Raw genomic sequence first — 23351 nt, 5'->3', positions numbered from 1 at the left:
AACTTGACCCATAAGCTGCTATTTGGAAAGCTATAACGCTACATTTCCCCATTGCAGACACTTGACACGTTAGACTTTTCCATCTTTCTGAACCAGTTCAATGGAATCTTAATTTTCTTGTTGAAAGTCATGACCAGGAAAGGGCTTAGCATAGAATAGCAAGAAGACAGAAACAGCCGTATCTCAGGAAGTAGTTCCGGAAAACTGATCTGAGTGAGTGTGTAAATCATAATCAAAGTGTCGATTGAAAAGAAGAAAACATAAAGGGCAGACAACTTAATGATATTTTTAGACGCCTTCTTATCTACTGATTCTCGCGTGGCAGTTTTAATGGAGTGAAGATACTTGACCTGTTGTCCATGCCTTCGGAGAATGAACACAGTGTATGTGCTACTAAGAAGCATTAAGGCAATTAATAAGAAGTCATACCCGTGAATCACAGTGCTGAGAAGTTCTTGAAAGACAGGTTCCATACGTCTGAACAAACAGCTGCCCACCCTGTAGAAGGGAACCGTCCCATTGACAAGAGCAAGACCACTGAAGGGGATATATATGTTTATAACTGCATTGCCCAGCCAAAAGGCAGCCAAGGATGGGAGAATGTAATTAGACACTTTGGTTTTCAAGGACTCCCATCTGGATGTTGCAGGAGCCATAACAATGGCCTGAAACACACTCAGAAGACAGGTGGCAGAGATTGACATACCACGCAATATCCTGTATGTATAGAATATGGCAATGCAGCCAAAGTCATCCAATATATTATTGTGTCCCAAATATGACATTATCTGTGGCGATCCTCTGGTAAGGAGGATCATCATGTTGGAAAATGCTAAGCTGCAGAATATTTTATCTACCGGCTTCATCTTCTTCTGGATCTGAGTGATGTGAGTGTAAGCTCCTAGGACAATGATGTTTCCCAAAACCCCAAGAGAAGTCTGCAGGATGAAGGCTGCCAATTTAACTGGGACACTGAGATTCATCCTGTTATCATTCCTGATACCTTTGTGGGAATACAAAAGGAAAGCATTAAATATATATATATATATATATATATATATATATATATAAATATATATATATATATATATATATATATATAGATTTATTGCTGTTGTGTCACCCATTTACTTCATGTCCTGACTAAAATGTGTTTCATAAGAAGATAGCACTCACCCTTCAAATCGTCACTACACTACTTTTCTTTAGAAAATACAATAAAAGGAAAATATAGTACACAGTGACTATAAGTAAGAGTCGCTCTCTTTCTGTCTTTGTCTCTCATTCTCTCTGTATGTGTGTTCTCTCTCTCTTTTTGTCTCTCTCATTCTCTCTCTCTCTGTCTCTCTTTCACTGTGTGTCTCTCTTTCACTGTGTGTCTCTCTTTCACTGTGTGTCTCTCTTTCTCTGTGTGTCTCTCTTTCTCTGTGTGTCTCTCTTTCTCTGTGTGTCTCTCTTTCTCTGTGTGTCTCTCTTTCTCTGTGTGTCTCTCTTTCTCTGTGTGTCTCTCTTTCTCTGTGTGTCTCTCTTTCTCTGTGTCTCTCTTTCTCTGTGTGTCTCTCTTTCTCTGTGTGTCGCTCTTTCTCTGTGTGTCGCTCTTTCTCTGTGTGTCTCTCTTTCTCTGTGTGTCTCTCTTTCTCTGTGTGTCTCTCTTTCTCTGTGTGTCTCTCTTTCTCTGTGTGTCTCTCTTTCTCTGTGTGTCTCTCTTTCTCTGTGTGTCTCTCTTTCTCTGTGTGTCTCTCTTTCTCTGTGTGTCTCTCTTTCTCTGTGTGTCTCTCTTTCTCTGTGTGTCTCTCTTTCTCTGTGTGTCTCTCTTTCTCTGTGTGTCTCTCTTTCTCTGTGTGTCTCTCTTTCTCTGTGTGTCTCTTTCTCTGTGTGTGTCTCTTTCTCTGTGTGTGTCTCTTTCTCTGTGTGTGTCTCTTTCTGTGTGTGTGTCTCTCTCTCTGTGTCTCTCTCTCTATGTGTGTGTGTCTGTGTGTGTGCGTGTGTGTGTGTCTCACTGTGTGTGTGTCTCTGTGTGTGTGTCTCTGTGTGTGTGTGTGTCTCTGTGTGTGTGTGTGTGTGTCTCTCTGTGTTTGTGTGTCTCTGTTTGTGTGTGTATGTTTGTCTCTCTCTCTCTCTCTCTCTCTCTCTCTCTCTCTCTCTCTCTCTCTCTGTGTGTCTCTCTCTGTGTGTGTGTCTCCCTCTCTCTGTGTGTGTCTCTCTCTCTCTCTCTGTCTCTCTCTCTCTCTCTCTGTCTCTCTCTGTGTCTCTCTCTCTCTCTCTGTGTCTCTCTCTCTCTGTGTGTGCGTGTGCCACTCTGTGTGGGTGTGGGTGTCTCTCTCTCTGTCTCTCTGTCTCTGTCTCTCTCTGTCTCTGTCTTTCACCCACACTCTCTCTCTCTCACACTCTGGATCTCTTATTAACCCTATATATCTTAACTGCCCTATACCTACACCGAAAGAACCTATACTGCTTTCTTCCACATCTAACTCTCGAGCTTCACACGGAAGAAATCGGAATCCCCCCTAACCCAGAAGACAGGTAGGGAACACCTCCCCTCCAATGCATAACATTGTGGGAATGAGGGTACCTGGACATTGAAGGACAGCGGATCAGGCAAGATCCCAGATGGGATTCCTGCTTTAGATATTGTGACGCAGGGGCGTCCAGGCACTAGTTATGGGGTTCAGGAACACACACACACACACACACACACACACACACACACACACACACACACACACACACACACACACACACACACGTAACAAGGACTAATTGTAGTATAATGTAATACAATAAATCAACTAATGTCAAAAAAGAATGTTCTTACTAGCAATTTATTCGTTTTTTTTTAAAAAGCGGGGCTGGGGGAGGGGCTAGGTGGTGAGTAGATCTTTTGGTGATTTGTCGAACACTATATATATATATATATATATATATATATATATATATATATATATATATATATATATATATATATATATATATATGAAACCAGGTGTCCCACCAAGGAGACAAAAAACAGCACTCAAGGTATATTGCAAAAGTGTATTTGAAAAAAAGCAGGCACATATAAATCCAATGTTTCGGTCCTGTATAGGATCTTCCTCAGGGGTGTGCTGGAGAACACTGCCCAAGGAAAACATATATACCCATCACCCACCTGTGTGCATAATCAAGAACCAGCTGATTAGAATTAAAAACGGGTGTACTGTAGGCGCATGGGAGCCCTGTCATCACTGTGCAGCAGCTCAGCCTCACCACTCCTCTGTTTACACTTAGCTACCAATGCCAGACACACCGCACATGTGCGCCTGCGGGTGGAGCCAGTGAGCACACCAGTCATTCTAAGGCATCCCCCGTTGCCATGGTGACGCAACTAAAGCGTCTGTAACCATGGGAGTGTAGGCAGAAGCAGACTGCAATAGGGAGCAGGGGCACTGTGCCGTGTGAACATGATGACGTCACATCACCAGCAGCAACAGGTCCTGTAACCAAAATGAAAGTGCAGTATTAAAAACACATGAAGAGGTGAAAATATATACTCCAGATGCACAGTATTAATAAAAATCACTATCAATAGTGAAACAATAATATATATACTAATATCACTCTAACATGCTACCAAGAGAAATGAATAGTGAATGCAGATTTGATTGTAAGAGTTTGAAAAAGCAGACATAAAGGAAAGGAAGGAACAGGAAGGGGGAGTGGAGGAAAAGGGGAAGAGGGAAAGGGGGATGGGAGGGAATGGGAGGAGGGGAAAGGGGAAGATGGAGGGAGGGAAAGGGGGGGGGAAGGGTCAGAAAGGGGGGAGGAGGGGAAGGGGTGCTAAGGAGCAAAAATGGGGTCACATAATAAGGCAAAAATAAGCCCAAAGATGAATACAGAAATGGATAATTCTAACTACACAGAGGTAATAGATCCCCAACTTTAACTCATAAATGTATCTCCCTACAGTGATACTACTGTTGCTACAAAAAGCAACCCAGTTTAAAATCCTCATTAAGTCCTCTGGGTGCCATAGTATCAAGTTCATAGATGAGCCTTGTTTCCAATTGCAGTAATAATTTTCCTCTGTCACCACCACGAATGGACGTGTGCGCTTGCATAATAAACATGCACCTAGGCGTTGCAAGGCTATGCTTAAAGTTTTTTAAGTGCCTCGCAACTGGTTGCAATTTATGGTCCTCCAATCCAGTGTTGTCGGCCAATGCCTTCCTAATAGATGATCTATGCAGACTAATCCGCTCCTTTAGCATGCGCGTCATTTTACCGACATAATATAGTCCGCAAGGGCACCGGATAAAGTAGACAACATATCTACTTTCACAGTTCATATAGTCCTGAATAAGGCGTGGTTTGCCACTATGGGGATGTGAATACTGCGTGCCAAGAATAAGGTATTGGCAGTTGGTGCATCCATGGCATTTAAAGACACATTTTTTCTTACTCAGCCAAGTTGTAGGTTTACCATATTTTTCCACCGGGTCTGCCCTATTTAATGTATCGCTGATATTTCGCCCTCTTCTGTAGCAAAATAGTGGGGGACGCTCAAAATTCTTGCCAATGGTGGCATCATTCGCCAATATATTCCAGTGTTGTTGGATCGACGTCTTAATCATTCTTGATGCAGTACTAAATGTACTAGTGACATGGAACCTATCTTGCTTCTGTGCATTCGAAGAGGGCAGCAGGAGCTGTTATCTGGGGACATCGTTGGCTCTCTTAAGTGCTGCATCAAGGTCCTTACATTCATATCCCCTCTCCTCAAAGCGTTTATACATTTTCATAAGGGCTTGATCACGCTCACCACTATCACTAGTAATCCGGCACACTCTAAGAAACTGGGAGTAAGGTAACCCTTTCTTAAGAGGTATTGGATGATGATGATGGCTGGTTGCCAGGAGGAGTTAATTCTTATCAGTATCTTAGAGTGTGCCAGATTACTAGTGATAGTGTGAGCGTGATCAAGCCCTTGTGAAAATGTATAAACGTTTTGAGGAGAGGGAATATGAATGTAAGGACCTTGATGCAGCACTTAAGAGAGCCAAGGATGTCCCCAGAGAACAGCTCCTGCTGCCCTCTTCGAATGCACAGAAGCAAGATAGGTTCCATGTCACTAGTACATTTAGTACTGCATCAAGAATGATTAAGATGTCGATCCATCAACACTGGAATATATTGGCGAATGATGCCACCATTGGCAAGAATTTTGAGCGTCCCCCACTATTTTGCTACAGAAGAGGGCGAAATATCGGCGATACATTAAATAGGGCAGACCCGTTGGAAAAATATGGTAAACCTACAACTTGGCTGAGTAAGAAAAAAGGTGTCTTTAAAGCTGCAGTTCAGTCTTTTTTTTTTTTTTTTTTTACATTTATTTTTTTACTTCAATAGTTTTGTGTGTGCAATCTCTAATTACCTAAAGAACAGTATAGCTGCAGCTCAATTCGTTTTCCCTGTATTGATAGGTCGTATTTTGGTGACATATTAAAAGCTGGCATTTGTTTATAATCTGCTTGACTGGCAGTGGAAGCTCATGAATATTCATGAGCATTCCTGTACTTACAAGTGCTAGAGGGAGGGCAGGGCTGACAGAGGGGTGTGCCAGGGCTTGTGACAGGACATGAAGGGGCAGTGCCTTAGCATATGGCTGTTAAAATAGAATACAAGAAAATTGGTCTTTCAAAGTTGTTTTTTTAAAAACAGAAAATGCTAAAAGTATTTTTTCTTACTACAGAACTGATTTATTAAAACAAACAAACATGCAGGATATTGACTGAACTGCAGCTTTAAATGCCATGGATGCACCAACTGCCAATACCTTATTCTTGGCACGCAGTATTCACATCCCCATAGTGGCAAACCACGCCTTATTCAGGACTATATGAACTGTGAAAGTAGATATGTTGTCTACTTTATCCGGTGCCCTTGCGGACTATATTATGTCGGTAAAACGACGTGCATGCTAAAGGAGCGGATTAGTCTGCATAGATCATCTATTAGGAAGGCATTGGCCGACAACACTGGATTGGAGGACCATAAATTGCAACCAGTTGCGAGGCACTTTAAAAACTTTAAGCATAGCCTTGCAACGACTAGGTTCATGCCTATTATGCAAGCGCACACGTCCATTCGTGGTGGTGACAGAGGAAATTTATTACTGCAATTGGAAACAAGGCTCATCTATGAACTTGATACTATGGCACCCAGAGGACTTAATGAGGATTTTAAACTGGGTTGCTTTTTGTAGCAACAGTAGTATCACTGTAGGGAGATACATTTATGAGTTAAAGTTGGGGACTCCACTGCCATCTATCACCTCTGTGTAGTTAGAATTATCCGTTTCTGTATTCATCTTTGGGCTTATTTTTGCCTTATTATGTGACCCCATTTTTGCTCCTTAGCACCCCTTCCCCTCCTCCCCCCTTCCCCCCCCCCTTTCCCTCCCTCCATCTTCCCCTTTCCCCTCCCCCATTTCCCTCTCCCCTTATCCTCCACTCCCCCTTCCTGTTCCTTCCTTTCCTTTATGTCTGCTTTTTCAAACTCTTACAAGCAAATCTGCATTCACTATTCATTTCTCTTGGTAGCATGTTAGAGTGATATTAGTATATTTATTATTGTTGCACTATTGATAGTGATTTTTATTAATACTGTGCATCTGGAGTATATATTTTCACCTCTTCATGTGTTTTTAATACTGCACTTTCATTTTGGTTACAGGACCTGTTGCTGCTGGTGATGTGACGTCATCATGTTCACACGGCTCAGTTCCCCTGCTCCCTATTGCAGTCTGCTTCTGCCTACACTCCCATGGTTACAGACGCTTTAGTTGCGTCGCCATGGCAACGGGGGATGCCTTAGAATGACTGGTGTGCTCACTGGCTCCACCCGCAGGTGCACATGTGCGGTGTGTCTGGCATTGATAGCTAAATGTAAACAGAGGAGTGGTGAGGCTGAGCTGCTGCACAGTGATGACAGGGCTCCCATGCGCCTACAGTACTCCCGTTTTTAATTACAATCACCTGGTTCTTGATTATGCACACAGGTGGGTGATGGGTATATATGTTTTCCTTGGGCAGTGTTCTCCAGGACACCCCTGAGGAATGTCCTATACAGGACCGAAACGTTGGATTTATATGTGCCTGCTTTTTTTCAAATACACTTTTGCAATATACCTTGAGTGCTGTTTTTTGTCTCCTTGGTGGGACACCTGGTTTCCTGTTATTTTTGTTGAACAAGCACCTATTTATTTGGAGCCTTTGAAGTGCCTGCTGTTATAATATATATATATATATATATATATATATATATATATATATATATGTATATATATATATATATATATATATTCCCCATTGATTGCTATCTTTAAGGGAGAAGCGCAGGGATTCACTTTTTGTTTTTCACAGGGGGTCTCAAGGAGCTGAACTGGATACATTTCAGCCCTGGGGACCCCCTGATTCCTGAGTTACAGGCCCTGGTATTGGGTGCCAGTATTTCTGCGAAGTTTTTTTTTTTTTCAACTTTGTTTTTATTAGTTTTTTGTGCATACACATCATAGAAAACAGAATGTTGTCAAGTGTATCAGGTATACACCAAACTTACAGGAATACTTTACAAGTAACGGACGAACATTGGGGGGACCACAGGACAGAACACAGACAGACTAACAACATCTAAGGACAAGGAAAAGAGGGGGGGGGGGGGTAGGGATGGGGGGAGCGGCCTGGGAGAAGCGCTGGTTCCACGTTTTGCAGGAGTCCTTCACCACCACAGCCTTTGCTCTGCTCCAGTCCACCTCTCAGAGGAGCCCAGATCCGGTTCACATCAGATTTTCGTTGGTCGGTGAATTGATTCACCACTGTACCTCGGGGGGAGCCCTACTGTCCGATCGTCCCGTCCGGCTCCTAGCCCAACATCCAAGGAGAACCCACCTATCTCTATCAAAGCCATATTGTGGCCTCATTCATCCCCTGAATATCAGTCTGGGCAAGCCATAATGACCATACTTTTTCAAATTTGTCGGCTGAGTCGTTAACTAAACTCGTTAACTTCTCCATTCTGCAAATGAACCAAATTCTGTTTCTGATTTTATCAATAGAAGGAATCGCATTCTGATTCCACAGTGCTGCGGTCTCGCACCTCATAGCGGTAGCAAAATGTGCTATCAGCTTGTTACCCGATCTAGATACCTCGTTTGTAGGTTTACCTAATAAAAATAGCCACGGGTCCAGCTGAATTGTGAGCCCTAAAAAGATCCTCTGCAGCCAATCGCGGATCTGGGTCCAGACCGGCACTAATCTCGGGCAAGACCACAGCATGTGCACCAGATCCCCCTGTTCCCCGCACTGCCTGGGGCAGAGCGGGGAAGCCCCTCGGACGAATTTAGTTAATCTGATTGGGGTGAGATACCACCTTAATAATACCTTATATGAGTTCTCCTTCAATGTCGTGCATATGGAGCTCGAGGCCGCAGCTTTGAACACCGCAGCCCAGTCCTCGTCCTCTAGTTGTGTCTGGAGATCCTCTTCCCATTGTGTCACGAAACAGGGTTTGACTGTCCTGTCTGAGTCAGTATTCACCACCTCTCTGTACAACGCAGAGATCAGTCCCCGCGTGTCTGCTCCGTGCACGCAGAGCTGTTCGAATTTGGTCAGCGGTGGTCTCACCGGGTGTGCGTTATAAAATGCCCGAACCTGGAGGTACCTCATAAAATCAGTGTTAGGTAAGTCTGTTTCTGACTGTAATAGTTCAAAAGATTTGATCTTGCCCTTAACCTCCAGGTCCTTCAATCGACTAATCCCTAATTGCCGCCAGCGCGGGAAGCATTTTTCTGCCAGCCCAGGAGCAAAGTCCGGGTTGCCATATAAAGGAGCCATCAGTGTGTGTTTGGAGGTCAAAGAGCAGCTACTTTTAGAAGCCTCCCAGACCGAGAGTGAGTTGAGCACAGAGGATAGAGGAATGAGTATATCCTTCACCCGTGTCCTCGGGTACCAGATTAGGTCCCTGAGCTCAAGCGGGGCGCACACCTCCTTCTCCAGTGCCACCCACCTCCTGAGCCCCGGGTCCCCATGCCACTGCGTGATTTGGCACAATTGTGCCGCTTTATAGTAGGATATGACGCTCGGAACTGCTAGACCACCAGCTTCCTTGGCTTTCTGCATAATTTTTCCTTTAATCCGTGGTTTTTTATCTTTCCAAATAAACTGAGAAATAGCTTTTTGGAGCCCTGCAATGTCTGCTCTAACCACGGCAACCGGGAGAGTTTGGAACAGATATAGAATTCGGGGAAGGATGTTCATCTTGACACTATAGATCCTCCCCAGCCAAGAAATACCATATGCCTTCCACTCCTGCAGCTCTTTTTTGAGAGTCCTTAACAGTATGGGATAGTTAGCCGAATATAAGGAGCTCGCCTTTTTTGTGATCTGCACTCCTAGGTATTTCATAGCGGATGGTCGCCATCTAAACTCAAAGTTGAGTTCTATCAGCTTCTCCATTTCTCTTGGCATGTATAGGCTTAAGGCCTCTGATTTAGCTTGATTTATTTTGAAGCCAGAGATCTGGGCAAAACGCTCTAGAAGCTCGAACAGATTGGGCAGCGAGATGAGCGGCTTGGCAAGGGTTAGAATAATATCATCCGCGTACAGAGCCACTTTGTGCTCCTGCGAGTGGATCTGTACCCCAGCGATATCAGCGTTACTCCGAATTTGTGCTGCGAGTGGTTCGATGCATAAGGCGAATAGCAGGGGCGAAAGCGGACAACCCTGTCTCGTACCACTTTTGATTGGGAATAGTTCCGAGGGGAATCCCTGGTGAACCACTCTGGCTGATGGTGCCGTATATAGTGCCTTGACCGCCTGTTGAAATTTGCCTCCAAACCCAAATGCGCCAAGCGTGGACTCCAGGTATGGCCAATCAATCCTACACCCCGAATCTCATTGGCTCCCATAAAGTCTATTATATCCACAATTCTTCTAGTGTTGTCGGCCGCTTGTCTACCTCTAATGAAGCCAACTTGATCCGGGTGGATGAGCCTGGCAGGATTACATTTAATCTATTGGCCAGCAATTTAGCGTAGATTTTTACATCTGTGTTAATTAATGATATTGGCCGGTAACTTTGGCAGCTAGTGGGATCCTTGTCCTCTTTATGAATTACTGAGATCGACGCCTGGAGCATCTGTCCCGGGAAGGGCTCTCCTGCTAATACTCCATTAAACAGCTGGAGCATGTGTGGAGCCAAAACTCCGATAAATTTTTTATAGTACAGGTTGGAGAACCCATCCGGGCCTGGGGCTTTTGATGCTTTTAAGTTTTTTACTACCGCCTCTAGTTCTTCCCTTGTGAAGTCTCGTTGAAGAGCCTCTCGCTCCTTTCTGTTTACTTGTGGCAAGGCTGCGTCTGCTAGGAATTTCTGTAGATTACTACTTGTCCTAGCATTGTGAACTACCTTCTCTCCATTATATAGCTGTTCGTAGAATTTCGCGAACTCCCCTACTATTACTTTAGGGTTTGAGGAACTCTGGCCTCCTGCTGTCGTAATAGATTGAATGTTAAAATTTGGTTTCCGATTACGGAGTCTGGTGGCCAGCATAGTGTCCGGTTTGTTAGCTTTCTCATAGAACTTCCTCTGCGTCCAACTGATGTCCTTCTCCGCCCGGGAAGTAAGGAGGAGGTTTAGCTGAATTCTAACATCCTTCAACTCCCTCAGAGCATCATCTCTACCTGTCCGGTTATGTAGAATAGAGAGCTCATGTAACCTGTGATAAAGCTGGGATAATTTGGCTTCCTTTTTCTTTTTCCTATTTGCCGCTATACCGATTAATACCCCCCTAATCGTGGCCTTATGAGCCTCCCATAACAGTGAATGGGATTCCACACTGCCACTATTTATCCGGAAATAATCTGATATTTCAGATTTCACTTTGTTTTGGATCTCCGGGATTTTAATTATTGATTCATTTAGCTTCCAGTTTGCTCCTGGGCTGACATTACTCAATTGAATGCATCTCAGCTCTACCGATGCATGGTCCGACCAAGTAATATCATGTATGCTTGTATCGGAAATTTGTGGGACCATTCTGCTCGATACAAAGAAGTGGTCAATCCTACTGTAGCTGTCATGTGGGTGGGAGTAGAAAGAATAACTGCGGTCTCCCTGGTGCTGCTCTCTCCATATGTCCACCAGGCTAGTCTGTTTGAGGCCTTTCAGTAGTGAGATATTCCCTTCTCTCTTATTATTTTTCTGGGACGTAGACCTATCTACCTTTGCATTCATGACTGTGTTAAAGTCGCCACCTAGAATTATTTGTCCCTCAGCCCATAACTGAAGCTTCTGAAAAAATGTGTTGAAAAAGTCTAGTTGACCTTCATTTGGCGCATATATACACGCTAAGGTCATTCTGACCTGCTTAAGGAGCCCGACCAGCACTATGTACCTTCCCTTTGGATCCCTTTTAACCTTTTCTACCTGGAAGGGGGTGTGATTTTGAAACAGGATAGCTACACCTTTCTTTTTCTCTGCCCCTGATGCTAGGAAGAACTTTCGAAAGTTAGAATCGAGGAATTTCGGGTTATTACGCGAGCTGAAGTGAGTCTCCTGTAGGAAGACCACGTCAGCCCTTCTCCTCTTGAACTCAGTGAAAGCGACTCTTCGCTTGTGTGGACTGTTGAGCCCTTTGGCGTTTTGCGAGATAAAAATTACCTCCATTTTATGTAGCAGTGTCTGTGTGGGCCTAATATGTATGCCGATCTGATCTTACCCCAGACCCTGGACATGTTCTGTTCGTGAACTTTGTAGAGTAGACTCCAGAAGCGCCTATTCAACCCACCGCCTGTTGGGACTGGAGAGGGAAAGGGAGATAACATGAGGGAGGAATACAAACATATAACACATATAAACATCATGAGAACCGTATTGGTCCTAAGAGACCTTGGGTTCAATGCCCGGTGGAGATATTTTCTCCCTGGACCCTCCTCCCCCCTGGTCCATCTCTGTGGCTTCCAGAACTCGCCACAGATCTCCGGGTCAGTACCAGGTAGGTGGGATATGACCCCCCTCCTGGCAAGGACGCACATGCCTGCAGGCAGAGTGGTGGCTGCACTCCCCCCCGCCGGCCGCTCTGTGCGTTACAAAACCTAGCAACTATCTTCACTTCTATCTATTTTATTAACTCTTATTAACCTATTCTTAATCTTTTAACTACTTTGAGCTCTATTCGTGAGCTCTTATCTCTTATCTATAACTGAAACTACAACTACACACCCTGTGCTACTCCTGCTCTTTCTACCGCTGACTGCTTCTTCCTCTCCTCATCTATTCCTCACTGCTCCCAGGCTCGGGTGCTCTCCCCCTTTCCCCCTCCCTCTGGGATCATATCTAACCCCTCGCTGCCGCATCTCTGTTATCCCTAGTGTGAGCCCCCTGCTTGCATCGCTCCTGTACCCCTCCGTCCTCACTCATGTTCCTTTTTCCCCTATCTACTCTATACTATATATACTCTGTATACTATACCTTGCTACTATATTATGCTTTAGGTAGGACAACTATACATGTATTTGCTATATTATCCCCTTTGCCTCCTTGCACTGGCTGGGGCCTTCGCCTCCCCCCCCCCCCGCTCCCCCCCCTGTTCAGAGGTATCCCCTCCCCGAGCGGCCAGGCAGCCTCCTTCTGCACCGCTAACTCGAGTCCTTCCTGAGGAGTTCAGTATGCCCCGCGGTCGCTTCCCTGGCGGTGGAGCTCGTGTGCCTCCGCCAGAGGAGACCTCTTCACTTCCTGCGAGTCGCCTCTCATCCGACGTCATCTTGTCGTCTGCCGGGTCTGTTAGCCGCGCCTCTCCATCTCTCGCGAGAACGTGTCCCGTGACGTCACCGGTGTGGGCGTGTTATTTTCATTCCGCGGTGGGCTGCCAGGACGAGAGGGCTGGATCGGGGGAGGCTCCCTGGGCGGGTCCAGCCGGCAGAGCAGACCTTCCCGCCGAAACCGCCGCCGCCATTGGAGATCTCGCGCCCTTCTGTCCTCCTTCCTCACCAGTAGGTAAATAGCCGCCATTTTGGGGACCCATGTGCTATGGCCATCTGCTTAGTGCCGCCATATTCGGCAGCGGGACGACTCCGGAGCCTCGACAGTCTCACGGTAGGGGGGATTTCTGCCTTAGCCTGTGTGTCAGGGTGTGTTGAAACTGCGCAACGGGCACAACTGCAGCTCGCGAATGTTATTGTGTCCCGCATTTACGGGCTTTTCCCTCTTCCCCCCTCCTTGCTTAGTCTCCTCTCCGGCGTGGGTGAGGTACCCTGCTTTCCTGGCGGGGAGTACGTCCTCTTCCCCTGCTGGGCTCCCTCCGCACCATTGTCCTGTGGTCCCCGCACTCCCAGTTTTTTAAGGAAGGCTGCCCCTTCTGAGGGGTGCTTGAGCACCTGCGGTCTGCCGTTTTTAATGGCTACTAGGGCGAATGGAAATGCCCATCGATATCGCACCTCGCTGTCCCTTAGGGCCTTGGTTATATGCCCTACCGCTCTCCGTCTGGCCAACGTTAGAGGGGACAGATCTTGGAAGATCAAGAGGGTAATCCCCTCGAAGGTAATGTGTGGGGTGGCACGGGCTATTCTGCTCACCTCTTCTTTGACAGAAAAGTAGTGGAGCCGGAGGATCACGTCCCTAGGGGGATTGGAGGGCACGGGTCTGGATCGTAAGGCCCTATGGCATCTGTCCATTCTAAAGTCTGAAGCCGGACTGCCTGGTAGTATTGAGGCCATCCACCGGGATAATAGAGCTTCTGGGTCCAGGATTTCTTCTGGGATCCCCCGAACTCTGAGGTTGTTTCTTCTATCCCTATTCTCCCCGTCCTCTTGTCTGGCTTCCAGCTCTGCCACTCTCTGTTCCAGCGCCTGTACCCGGGAGTTTGTCTCTTTGTGGGTGTTGGAGCTAGCTTCCATGCGCTCCTCCAGTTCGTTGGTCCTTGTACCTATTTGTACGAGGTCGTGTCTGAGCCCCTCCACCTCTCCTCTGAAGAAAGATTTGAGATCAATTAATAATCGTGATATTTCTTTTTTAATGACTTTTGTTTGCTCTGCTGCCGCTCTTGAGCCCTCCGCATCTTGAGCTGAATCTGAATCAGAGACTGCCGACATCTCTGCAGCCCCAGCCTTGCTTTGGCCGGTAAAGTAGGCCCTGACATCTGACTTGCGTCGGGTCTTTTGTCTTGTAGCAGCCATCCTTTTTTGGGGCTTATTATCTTGACTGGGACGGGTTTAGACGGCTGTCGCTCTGTTTTTTTTTCCGAAAATGCTGGTTTTGATAGTGTTTATTTTCTTTATTGTGCCGGCGGTTGGTGGAGCTGTGTGTCTATGCAACCATCCTCAACCAGCCGCGCATGCGCATCATTTCTGCGAAGTTTTAATGTCCCGATCAGGTGACACGGGAGAATAAAACATGCAAAGAAATGCAGGCAGCCCATTCTGGAAGGAGGGTGTCATCGAGGCTGAAATTCATGCAGTTAGCCTCTGGAAGACCCCCTGCTTCAATAATGTCATGCAATTAAATTAAAAGCAGCATCATTACCTTAGCGGTTAGCCTAAGGAAGTGGTTAAACTAGAGTACCTTTTTGGTGGGTTTTGAGGGTGTGTGTAAAGGGGATAGTTGCCCCAGGGTGGGTGGTTAGGCCTACCGGGAAGGTTGTGTGATTGTTAACCCCTTCATTACCTTAGCTGTTGTCATGGGAGACCAGGTCTTTTAACAAATTTATACCGGGGTCAATCAATAGGCAAAACAAGGTAGTGAAATAAAATGGGGTTTATTTGGATAAAAACCTCGGAAACACAACAGAAATAAAAAAGACAGAAATAAATACACTTGAGAGACTTGGACCTCATCCCGGACGTCCTGGAATGAAATTCGGCCTAAAATCCTGATCGTCCTGGAACTGATTTTGGCAAGAAATCCTGACCGCGACCGCTATGTTCGATGTGTAGAAATTGGCCACAAAAGACGGGACTAAGGGGGCTGTGCATTAAGCAGTGAAAAGTAATTTTAAGAGCGATAAATGGGTTTTAAGACCGATACTGCGTGCAGCGCGATTCAATAAGCAGTGATAACACTGCAGTATCGCTCTTAAAAGGCATTTTTCTGGGGGGAAAAAAGTCAGTGAGAAAAAAATCATCCGATCAGGCAAAAAACGGCAAACGCACCGTTTTTTGCCAGTCAGCGGAATTTACTAAACACTGATAAGTGTATCGAACGTAAAAAAACTCAGCATTTCTTTTCACCAGCTAAAGGCTGGGGCAGAAGAGATGCAGACTGTGAGAAAATCATTACATTTTTTTCAGCCCAGCATTGATACAACAGGCCGGCGGGTGTCCCCGGGTGATCCCAATAGGTGTCCGTGGGCACTCGGATGAACCCCACGGGAGAACTGGGCCCTCGGGTGATCCCCACAGGAGTCCGGGGGTCCCCGTTGGCCTGCGGTACAAATCGTGTGCCCAAAAAAACACAAAGGCCAATACTTTTAAATAAATACACCCCCATCCCCCCACCCCCTAACACATACAGTACATTAATGGGCAAAATTACTATTATCCACATATGGATAGAGAGTGCATTTGGCCATTCAATATACATTAAGCAGCATAAATAAAGTAAAACAAACTTGCACTTACCCCTGCAAGGCTGCCATGATGAAGGCCGTCCTCATCCTCATCACCGTCCATGTCCTCCGTTGCCACAAACAATACAATAAAACAAATCTAATGTCCTCTAACCCTTTAATTACCTTAGCAGTTAGTAACGCTATTGCAATTAAGGGGTTAACCGACCCACTCCCACTACCCACCCGGGAGGCCTAACCACCCCCCCCAGGCAACAATATTATATGGGCATGATGTACCCACTGTACCAAAGAATGGGTGAAAAGTGGGGGGTAGTTGCCTGGGGAGGGGGGTTAGGCCTCCTGGGTGGGTAGTGGAAGAGCATTGGTTAACCCCTTAATTACTATAGTGGTTACTAATCGCTAAGGTGATTAAGGGGATAGGGGACATTAGATCTGTCTTTTTTTGATTGTTCTTTATTGTTTGTGGCAACGGAGTACATGGACGGTAATGAGGATGAGGACGGCCTTCATGGTGGCAGCCTGGCAGGGGTGAATGCAAGATTTATTTACTTTATTTATGCTGCTTAATGTATTTTAGAAGGTGGGGGGAAAGGGGTGTATTTATTTCCAATTTTTTTTTTTAAAGCACAGGATTGGTACTGCAAGCCAGCGTGGACCCCCAGACACCTGTGGGGACCACCCGAGGGCCCACTGACACCAACGGGGACCACCCAAATGTCCCCGCAGCCTATAGAAACATTGCTATGCTTTAAAACAAAACAAATGTAATGTATGTTAGGGATGTATAGGGGTTGCTGGGGGCACAGGGGGTGGGTAGCACATACTGCAAGGTTTATTGGGGCAATTGCCACCAATAAAGCTGCTATTGGGCCTTAACCCTTCATTGCCTTAGTGGCTAGCCGCTAAGGTAATGAAGCTGCTTTAATGTATTTTTTTTAATAGTGTGTGTGAGCATGGGGTCTCCTGAGCTGAACCGCTTGGATTTCTGGCTCAGGGACCCCCTGCTTCCCTAGTTACAGGCCCCGGTATGGGGCAACGGATGCCAGTGTCACCGCCATTTTTACAGTGTCCGTGACCATGATGCGGGACATTTAAATAATGGAGGAGATATCGGCACCCCATATCTGGGCAAGTAACTCAGGAAGCAGAGGGTCCCCAAGGCTGTTATCAATGCGGTTCATTTCTGGAGTCCACCTGCTCACGCACACTATTAATAAAAATTACATTAATGCAGCTTAATTACCATAGCGGATAGCCACTATGGTAATTAATTATTTGTTTTTGATATGATGTGTGTTTTGATACTAGTGTAGATGAGCAGGGGATCTCCTGAGCTGAACCGCATTGGTTTCAGCCTCGGGCCCCCCTACTTCATGAGATACAGGCCCCGTTACGGTGTGCCGGTTTCCCCTGCAGGATTTAAATCCCCTGGTCACGTGACGCGTAAAAGCACAGGGGATACCGGCACCCCATAACGGGGCCTGTATCTCATGAAGTAGTTGGTCCTCGATAGCTGAAACCAATGCGGTTCAGCTCAGGAGACCCCCTGCACATGTACACTATTATTAAAATGAATATTTATACTGTACAATCGCCTGTAAGAGCCGTGCAAGGAGACGCAGCGTCTCCATGCAGATCTTACAGGCCGCTTTTTTTTTCTATAAGGCTGTAGAATTCACAGCACAATAACAGGGGGAAAAAACAGCTTGAGCGATCTGGCATGTTTTTTATCCCACGCACGAAAATGGGATTCACTTCTTTGTGAATCCCGCGGTTGGCTTTACTTTGTTACTTGCGAGTCAAAATTTCAGACTCGCACGCAAAAGTTCGCTGCTTAGTGCATAGCCCCCTCAGTCTCTGCGAGGCAAAATGTTCAGGCTTCAAAACGAAGCCGGTTGCTCTGCTATTTGTAACAGAGTAACTTTGAAAAGCCCACCATTGCTTCATTGACAGAAGTCACTGGAGGGCCTGGGGCTGCTCCTTACATACCATACGCTGACCTACAGTATGTACAGCATGGAGGAAGGAGGAGCGACCAATCAGAGTGTGGGAATTCCTCCCCGTCAGCCAATAGAAATAGGAGATCATCCTTAGGTTGACGTCAGAGGAGGAGGCGTGCCAAGCCGGCTCGAAAAGCCGGGTGAGTGGGAAATATGAATTAGCCAATGGGAGAAGCGCCTACGAGCTGTATCTCCCCTAGCTAACTCATTGCCACCCGCTGGGCAGGATCCACCAGGTCCGGCAGATACAAAAGGTGTCCCCAGGGTGGCCTTTGTTCTCCAGACCTGCTGCGTCTATGCAGATGCCCTGGCTTACGGTATAGAGTCTTATAGCAAATGTATAAAACATTACAAAGTACACTTTAATAAAGTATGAACTTTGGTAAAACTTATACTTATAAGGGAAATGGGTTTGGGACATTTGGGTTTGAAACTCAGGAGTCTGGCAGACACTGGGTTGCCCGGTGTACAGTAATTCACCCCGCGTACCGACAAATCATGCCTGCTCGCCGGGGAGAATTAAAGGACTAAGGGTAACTTCGGCCCCCGACTTCCTGCAAACAAAATACTTGCATATTTACCAAAATATTAAACCTAAAACTTGCACATATGTAATTTCACAGTTCTAGGGCATAGTTAACATGTAAACAGGAAAAGCAGGGGTCCCTTTATTTTTGACATGTATAATCCCTGGTCCCTGGCATATGGTTCTATGTAGCTACCGGGGACCCCACAGTTTCAGGGGTTACCAGATGTGCTTAAACCTTTATTGTATAGCCTGGTTACCCCCTCCAGTCACAGCGGTTACTACCACTAAGGTAATGAAGAGTTAAACCCTCCCCCTACCCACCAGAGATCCTCAACGTTTTGTTATTGACTTAACAAGATGTTAAGTTAACGGGTATCTTCAAAGCTCACTAACACAGTGTTAAGGGCTCTTTTCAGCTGTAACAGTCCCTTGCATTAACTATGGAAATTAGTACTAATTATATTGCTAGAGATGTTCCTTCTAACAACACATATTCAGAGAACTCTGTTAACTGTAGTTAACACAGGGATTTAATGATGTATTATTTAGTTCATGCCTAAAAGTGGTTATAGCGCCCTCCAAACCCTGAAATATCTTGAGAGGCCTATTTTACTAGTCTCAAGTGCTATATATATCCCCACAAACAACACACGGAGAGACACCTGTGCACAAAAAAGAGCACACCTGAGATACCTGGGACATATACTAATTGGAGTCCTTTAAATATATTTTGCACACCCGAAAGGGGGTGTTAGGTGGGCTATACAAGCACTTGCTAAACACACAGTGAAATCACACAAAAGGTAGAACCACAGAAAATCAGACCTCTCCCAAGTCTAACATAAAAAAGAAATAACAAATATTTATAGGTGTTAGATTTGGTTAAAAAGGTATCATTCATCCATATGGCACACCTTAAATGTGTCAACTGGAATTAATTGACTTTGGTCCAATTAAATGGGCAAAAAAAAGTACAGTTTATTTTGTGTCCCTGAAATAGGTAGGTTCCAGTCTCACGTCAGAGTTCTCTCACCTATTATTCAAGAAATACACACACACACACACACACACACACACACACACACACACACACACACACACACACACACACACACACACACACACACACACACACACACACACACACACACACACACACACACACACACACACACACACACACACCAGTCTTATGTTACACAAATCAAACACACAGCAAAGATAATAAGGATTCTCTTACCATTTACGGAGAATTAGAAATGCTACTATCTTTTTCGCCTCGTTTTCGGGACGATTCTCAGACAGCGCAGCCCGAATTCCATATTTATATCTTGTGACTGAGTTCTCCCAAGGGCTTTGATATGCCTCTAATTTCTCTTGATATGAAGTGATACTGTACCTAGGGATGTCTCCTAATTAAATGAGTTTTAGACTTACAGTACAGTGAGCTCATTAAATTCATATTATAGGCTGGTAATTTTAAAGCTTTTTTTTAAATCAGTACTAATTCTTCTTTAGCACTGATTGTTATGGTGTAGGGGTTAACCAGGCTCACTAATAAAGGTTCAGCCCACTTGGCTAACACTAATCCATGTGTTGAGGTCCTAGAGTGTCAGCTCTTGGACCCAGTTGTCCTAAATGCATTACTGTGACTGTGTGCAAATTATGTGACATTAAAGATTTCTGTGTGTTTTGTCTTTTCCTTGCTGGGATCGGGAGATTTCTAGGCTGTAAGTTTCAGAGTGGGTTTGTTGGAGAAAGACTTTACAGAACGTGTCTATGTATCGGGGTTCCAGAGTTATGGGATACCCCAGGAATTGGATCTGGGAATCAAGTGAGATTCTCGGATGCAACACAGCACAAGGCTCCATGCAAGCTCTGACTCTGAAAGCGCTACTACGACTCACCGCCAGGATTCCTGCTGCAGCATCTTCCAGACAAGGTAAATGGGCATGAAGGGGTTAATGTATACCTGCGATCACCCACGGGGTCCCTAGTAGACAGAGGGGTCCCTAGTATAAAGAGTGGTACCCAGCTACATGCCCAGATACCTTGCAACTAGTAAAGGGGTTCAGGGGGCACTCCAGCTAACTAAAAATGTACAAGCTAATTCCACTCCAGTAAAACAATTAATATATTAATGCAAATAGGTGAGACAAACCTCCAAGGCTCAAATGGAGGAAAACACACACGACAGGGCTGTGGAACACATCCACAGCAAATAAAACCCTTGCCGTGAATGTATCCCTCACTATAATCCTGATATAAATATATAAGAGACAACACATACAAAAGAGCCTCAGCTACAGCCGATCAGACAGAACCATAGAATCGATAATTAGAACCACTGTATGACCACTTGGTCATTGATTAAGGAAAAACCTTACAGTGAAGCAGACAAAAGTTCAGTCCAATATTTCCAGCGGGTGCTGCTCTCTTAGTTCAGTATGCCAAACCAATAGGTAACTATAAAAAATATTACTAATAAACGTTATTAATATCAATAAAAAAAAACAATTAGACTTTATCAACCCGAGTCACAAAAAAAACTCTAATTCCGAACTATAAAAATACAAAATATACTGTGACAAGCGCTATACCTAAATTAAAACTATGCAGTGCATATGTGAATTAATTAGTGCAGTGCACAACTAAAGCAGCCTGGTAATCTATTGAGGAATATCCCAAAATAAACCTCAAAACAAGAATATAAATACAAAAATAGACATAAACCTGGCGCATGTGTAAATACAGTGAATTATTGTGAAATGATATTAAAGTCCAAATATACAGACTATTGTTCCCAATCCTGAGTGGTCATCTGGTGATAGATGGTATCAAAATCGTAGTATATCTAGTTGCCAAATGTGCCCTTATGATCAAAGCTCAATGAGATGCCTACTTACTAGAAGTAGATAGGATGCATGCAGGGGAGAGAATCTGTACTTGGAGCCTTCTGAGTCCTGGTCGCCTCTGGTGTAACACGAACCCCTCGTGGTATCCTCCGCTTCCGTGGATGTCAGGCAGGTCTCCCTTTCAGGAACGTAGTTTCCTGGATCAGCTTCAGGATTCCTTCAGCCTCTTATTTCCTCCAGTGGGGACAAGAGGGCAAAGGATTGCGCAGTACTAAAAAACTTTAATGACGCCTACCTAAAACAAATAAAATACTCACAAAAGACGGTGAGTGTAAAAACAAAGAAGTGCCCGACCCAGCACAACCCAAACGCCGCACTCAGTCTTTGAATGTCCTCCTCGGTGCCGCGTGTACCTCTTAGGAGCCTAAGAGGTACTGCCCCACACACTCAAGCTGCTAGTCATTGAAGAGGAGACGGTGACATCATCCAAACCGCGCCGGAATCCCGCGAGGTACACGCGGCACCGAGGAGGACATTCAAAGACTGAGTGCGGCGTTTGGGTTGTGCTGGGTCGGGCACTTCTTTGTTTTTACACTCACCGTCTTTTGTGAGTATTTTATTTGTTTTAGGTAGGCGTCATTAAAGTTTTTTTAGTACTGCGCAATCCTTTGCCCTCTTTTGTATAGTCTGTATATTTGGACTTTAATATCATTTCACAATAATTCACTTATTTTCACAATAATTCACTTATTTACACATGCGCCAGGTTTATGTCTATTTTTGTATTTATATTCTAATTCCGAACTACCTATTTTAAAAACTAATGGTTAAAATTAGAAATAATAATAACCAAAAGAAATATTAGAATCGACATAAAAATGATTCTATTTCCTCATTTAAACGCTTAGTGATAATGTGTCTAACTCATGAATCCAAAAGGTTTCTCGCGGTCGTAATTTGAAAAATCTGTAACCTCCCTTTGGTGCTGCTGGTACGGAGTAGGAGTCACGTGACGACGCACCAGTGAGGAGTCACATGGTGCGGAAGGAAGCTCCGGCAACTGTGCAGCCAGCTGGGAACAGCAGACGCGCTGCATCAACAGGCGAAGTACACCCGCGGAGCAAGGACTCTGCACACCAGCAACACAACCCTCTCAATCACTGCCCATTTTAACTGGATATTTGTGAGTGAATTTCTACTGTTTGTCTATTATTTGAGTAAAAAACTTTATTGCACCAGGAGGTGTGCGCTTTCTTTTCTTCTCTTTTTTCTTAGGCACTCCAGCTAAGTAATAAAGCTGAGAGTGGTGCGTGTGTGTAAAAGTTTTAAAAGTCATTTTTCTAACGTGTGCCAAGTATGAGGCTAGTGAATGTAGGGAATATGTACATTCACTCCAACCCTGGCACCAGAACAGGGACTTACATACAGAGGCCGCACACTTTATCCTCACTTGGCTAGTGCCGCAAGCCGGGAAGTTTCGTTTTTTTCCCTCGGCGTGCCGCGCGTCATCAATGCGAGGTCACGCTTCATCGGGAGTGTGCGCGCATGGCGCGCATGCCCAGGGCTCCCCGAGGGAGCCCTGGGTTCCTCTAATGTGGGGTTTGGCGGTGGGGGGCTCCGGGGGACCCGGCGGACCCGGAGAGGGGAGAAGATGTTAGAAGGTGTTAGAACAGGAGGGATACTGCAGTTCTGCTTGAGTACCCACATCCTGGGCTTACACAGGGCTATCCGGCCACCATTTGCCAGAACCCAAACTCTGTGGAGCCTGGACAGCAGGTGGGCTCATTATGCAAAGAGGCAGAGGTGCCATGTTGGCACATGCCCCTTTACAGACTGAGAAAATGTGCCCATCCGGGTTTACAAAACCGGCAAATCTGTGATTGGCTGGCAGGGAAATTCCCATACTCTGATAGGCTGTAGAGGTTGGTGAATGAGAGCCTGCAAGCCTTAAGAGGGCTTGCAGCCAATCAGGAGCGCAGATTCCAAGCACCAAACCATCAGCGGGAAATTCAAAGATGCCCTGTACTGAATAGACGCAAGCCGGATTCAAGGATTTTCAACTCAGAAAAGTTTCTAAGTCCTGCTTTTGAGAACATAGCGGTCGCGGTTGGGATTGCATGCCGAAATCAGTTCCAGGACTACCGGTCATGGAAAAGGGCTCCTACAGAGGTCATTTTTGTTAATTTCGTTTAGAGGATAGATTTATTTGTTAGCCCCATTCCCAGTAAGTGTGTTAACCCTGTAAATTGTGTTACATTGTGTGTATGTCTTTTCTTGAAATAAATTACAATTTATTTTACCACCTTGCTTTGCTCAATCATATGATCCCGGTATAAAAAGGTGTTAATAAACCTGGTCTCCCGAGT

The 23351-nt window shown here is 45.3% G+C and overlaps 1 protein-coding gene across 1 annotated transcript; it reads right to left on the bottom strand.

Moving 5' to 3' along the window:
* LOC142502320 (olfactory receptor class A-like protein 1) lies at nucleotides 1-19418 on the bottom strand. Its single transcript, XM_075613132.1, has 2 exons — nucleotides 19371-19418; nucleotides 1-1003 (listed from the first exon to the last, which is right to left on the bottom strand). Exon 2 carries the CDS (start codon nucleotides 981-983, stop codon nucleotides 39-41), a length of 945 nt encoding a protein of 314 aa, XP_075469247.1. The 5' UTR covers nucleotides 984-1003; nucleotides 19371-19418; the 3' UTR covers nucleotides 1-38.
* Nucleotides 19419-23351: the final 3933 nt, after the last annotated feature.

The sequence above is a fragment of the Ascaphus truei genome, chromosome 9 (genome assembly GCF_040206685.1).
Source record: "Ascaphus truei isolate aAscTru1 chromosome 9, aAscTru1.hap1, whole genome shotgun sequence".
Lineage (NCBI taxonomy): Eukaryota > Metazoa > Chordata > Amphibia > Anura > Ascaphidae > Ascaphus > Ascaphus truei.
The sequence above is the reverse complement of the archived record's forward strand: the minus strand, read 5'-3'. Positions and strand labels throughout refer to the sequence as shown.

Bases quoted from the DNA above. Each gene is read 5' to 3' on its own strand.
- LOC142502320 (XM_075613132.1), bottom strand. From the start codon at position 983: ATGAATCTCAGTGTCCCAGTTAAATTGGCAGCCTTCATCCTGCAGACT.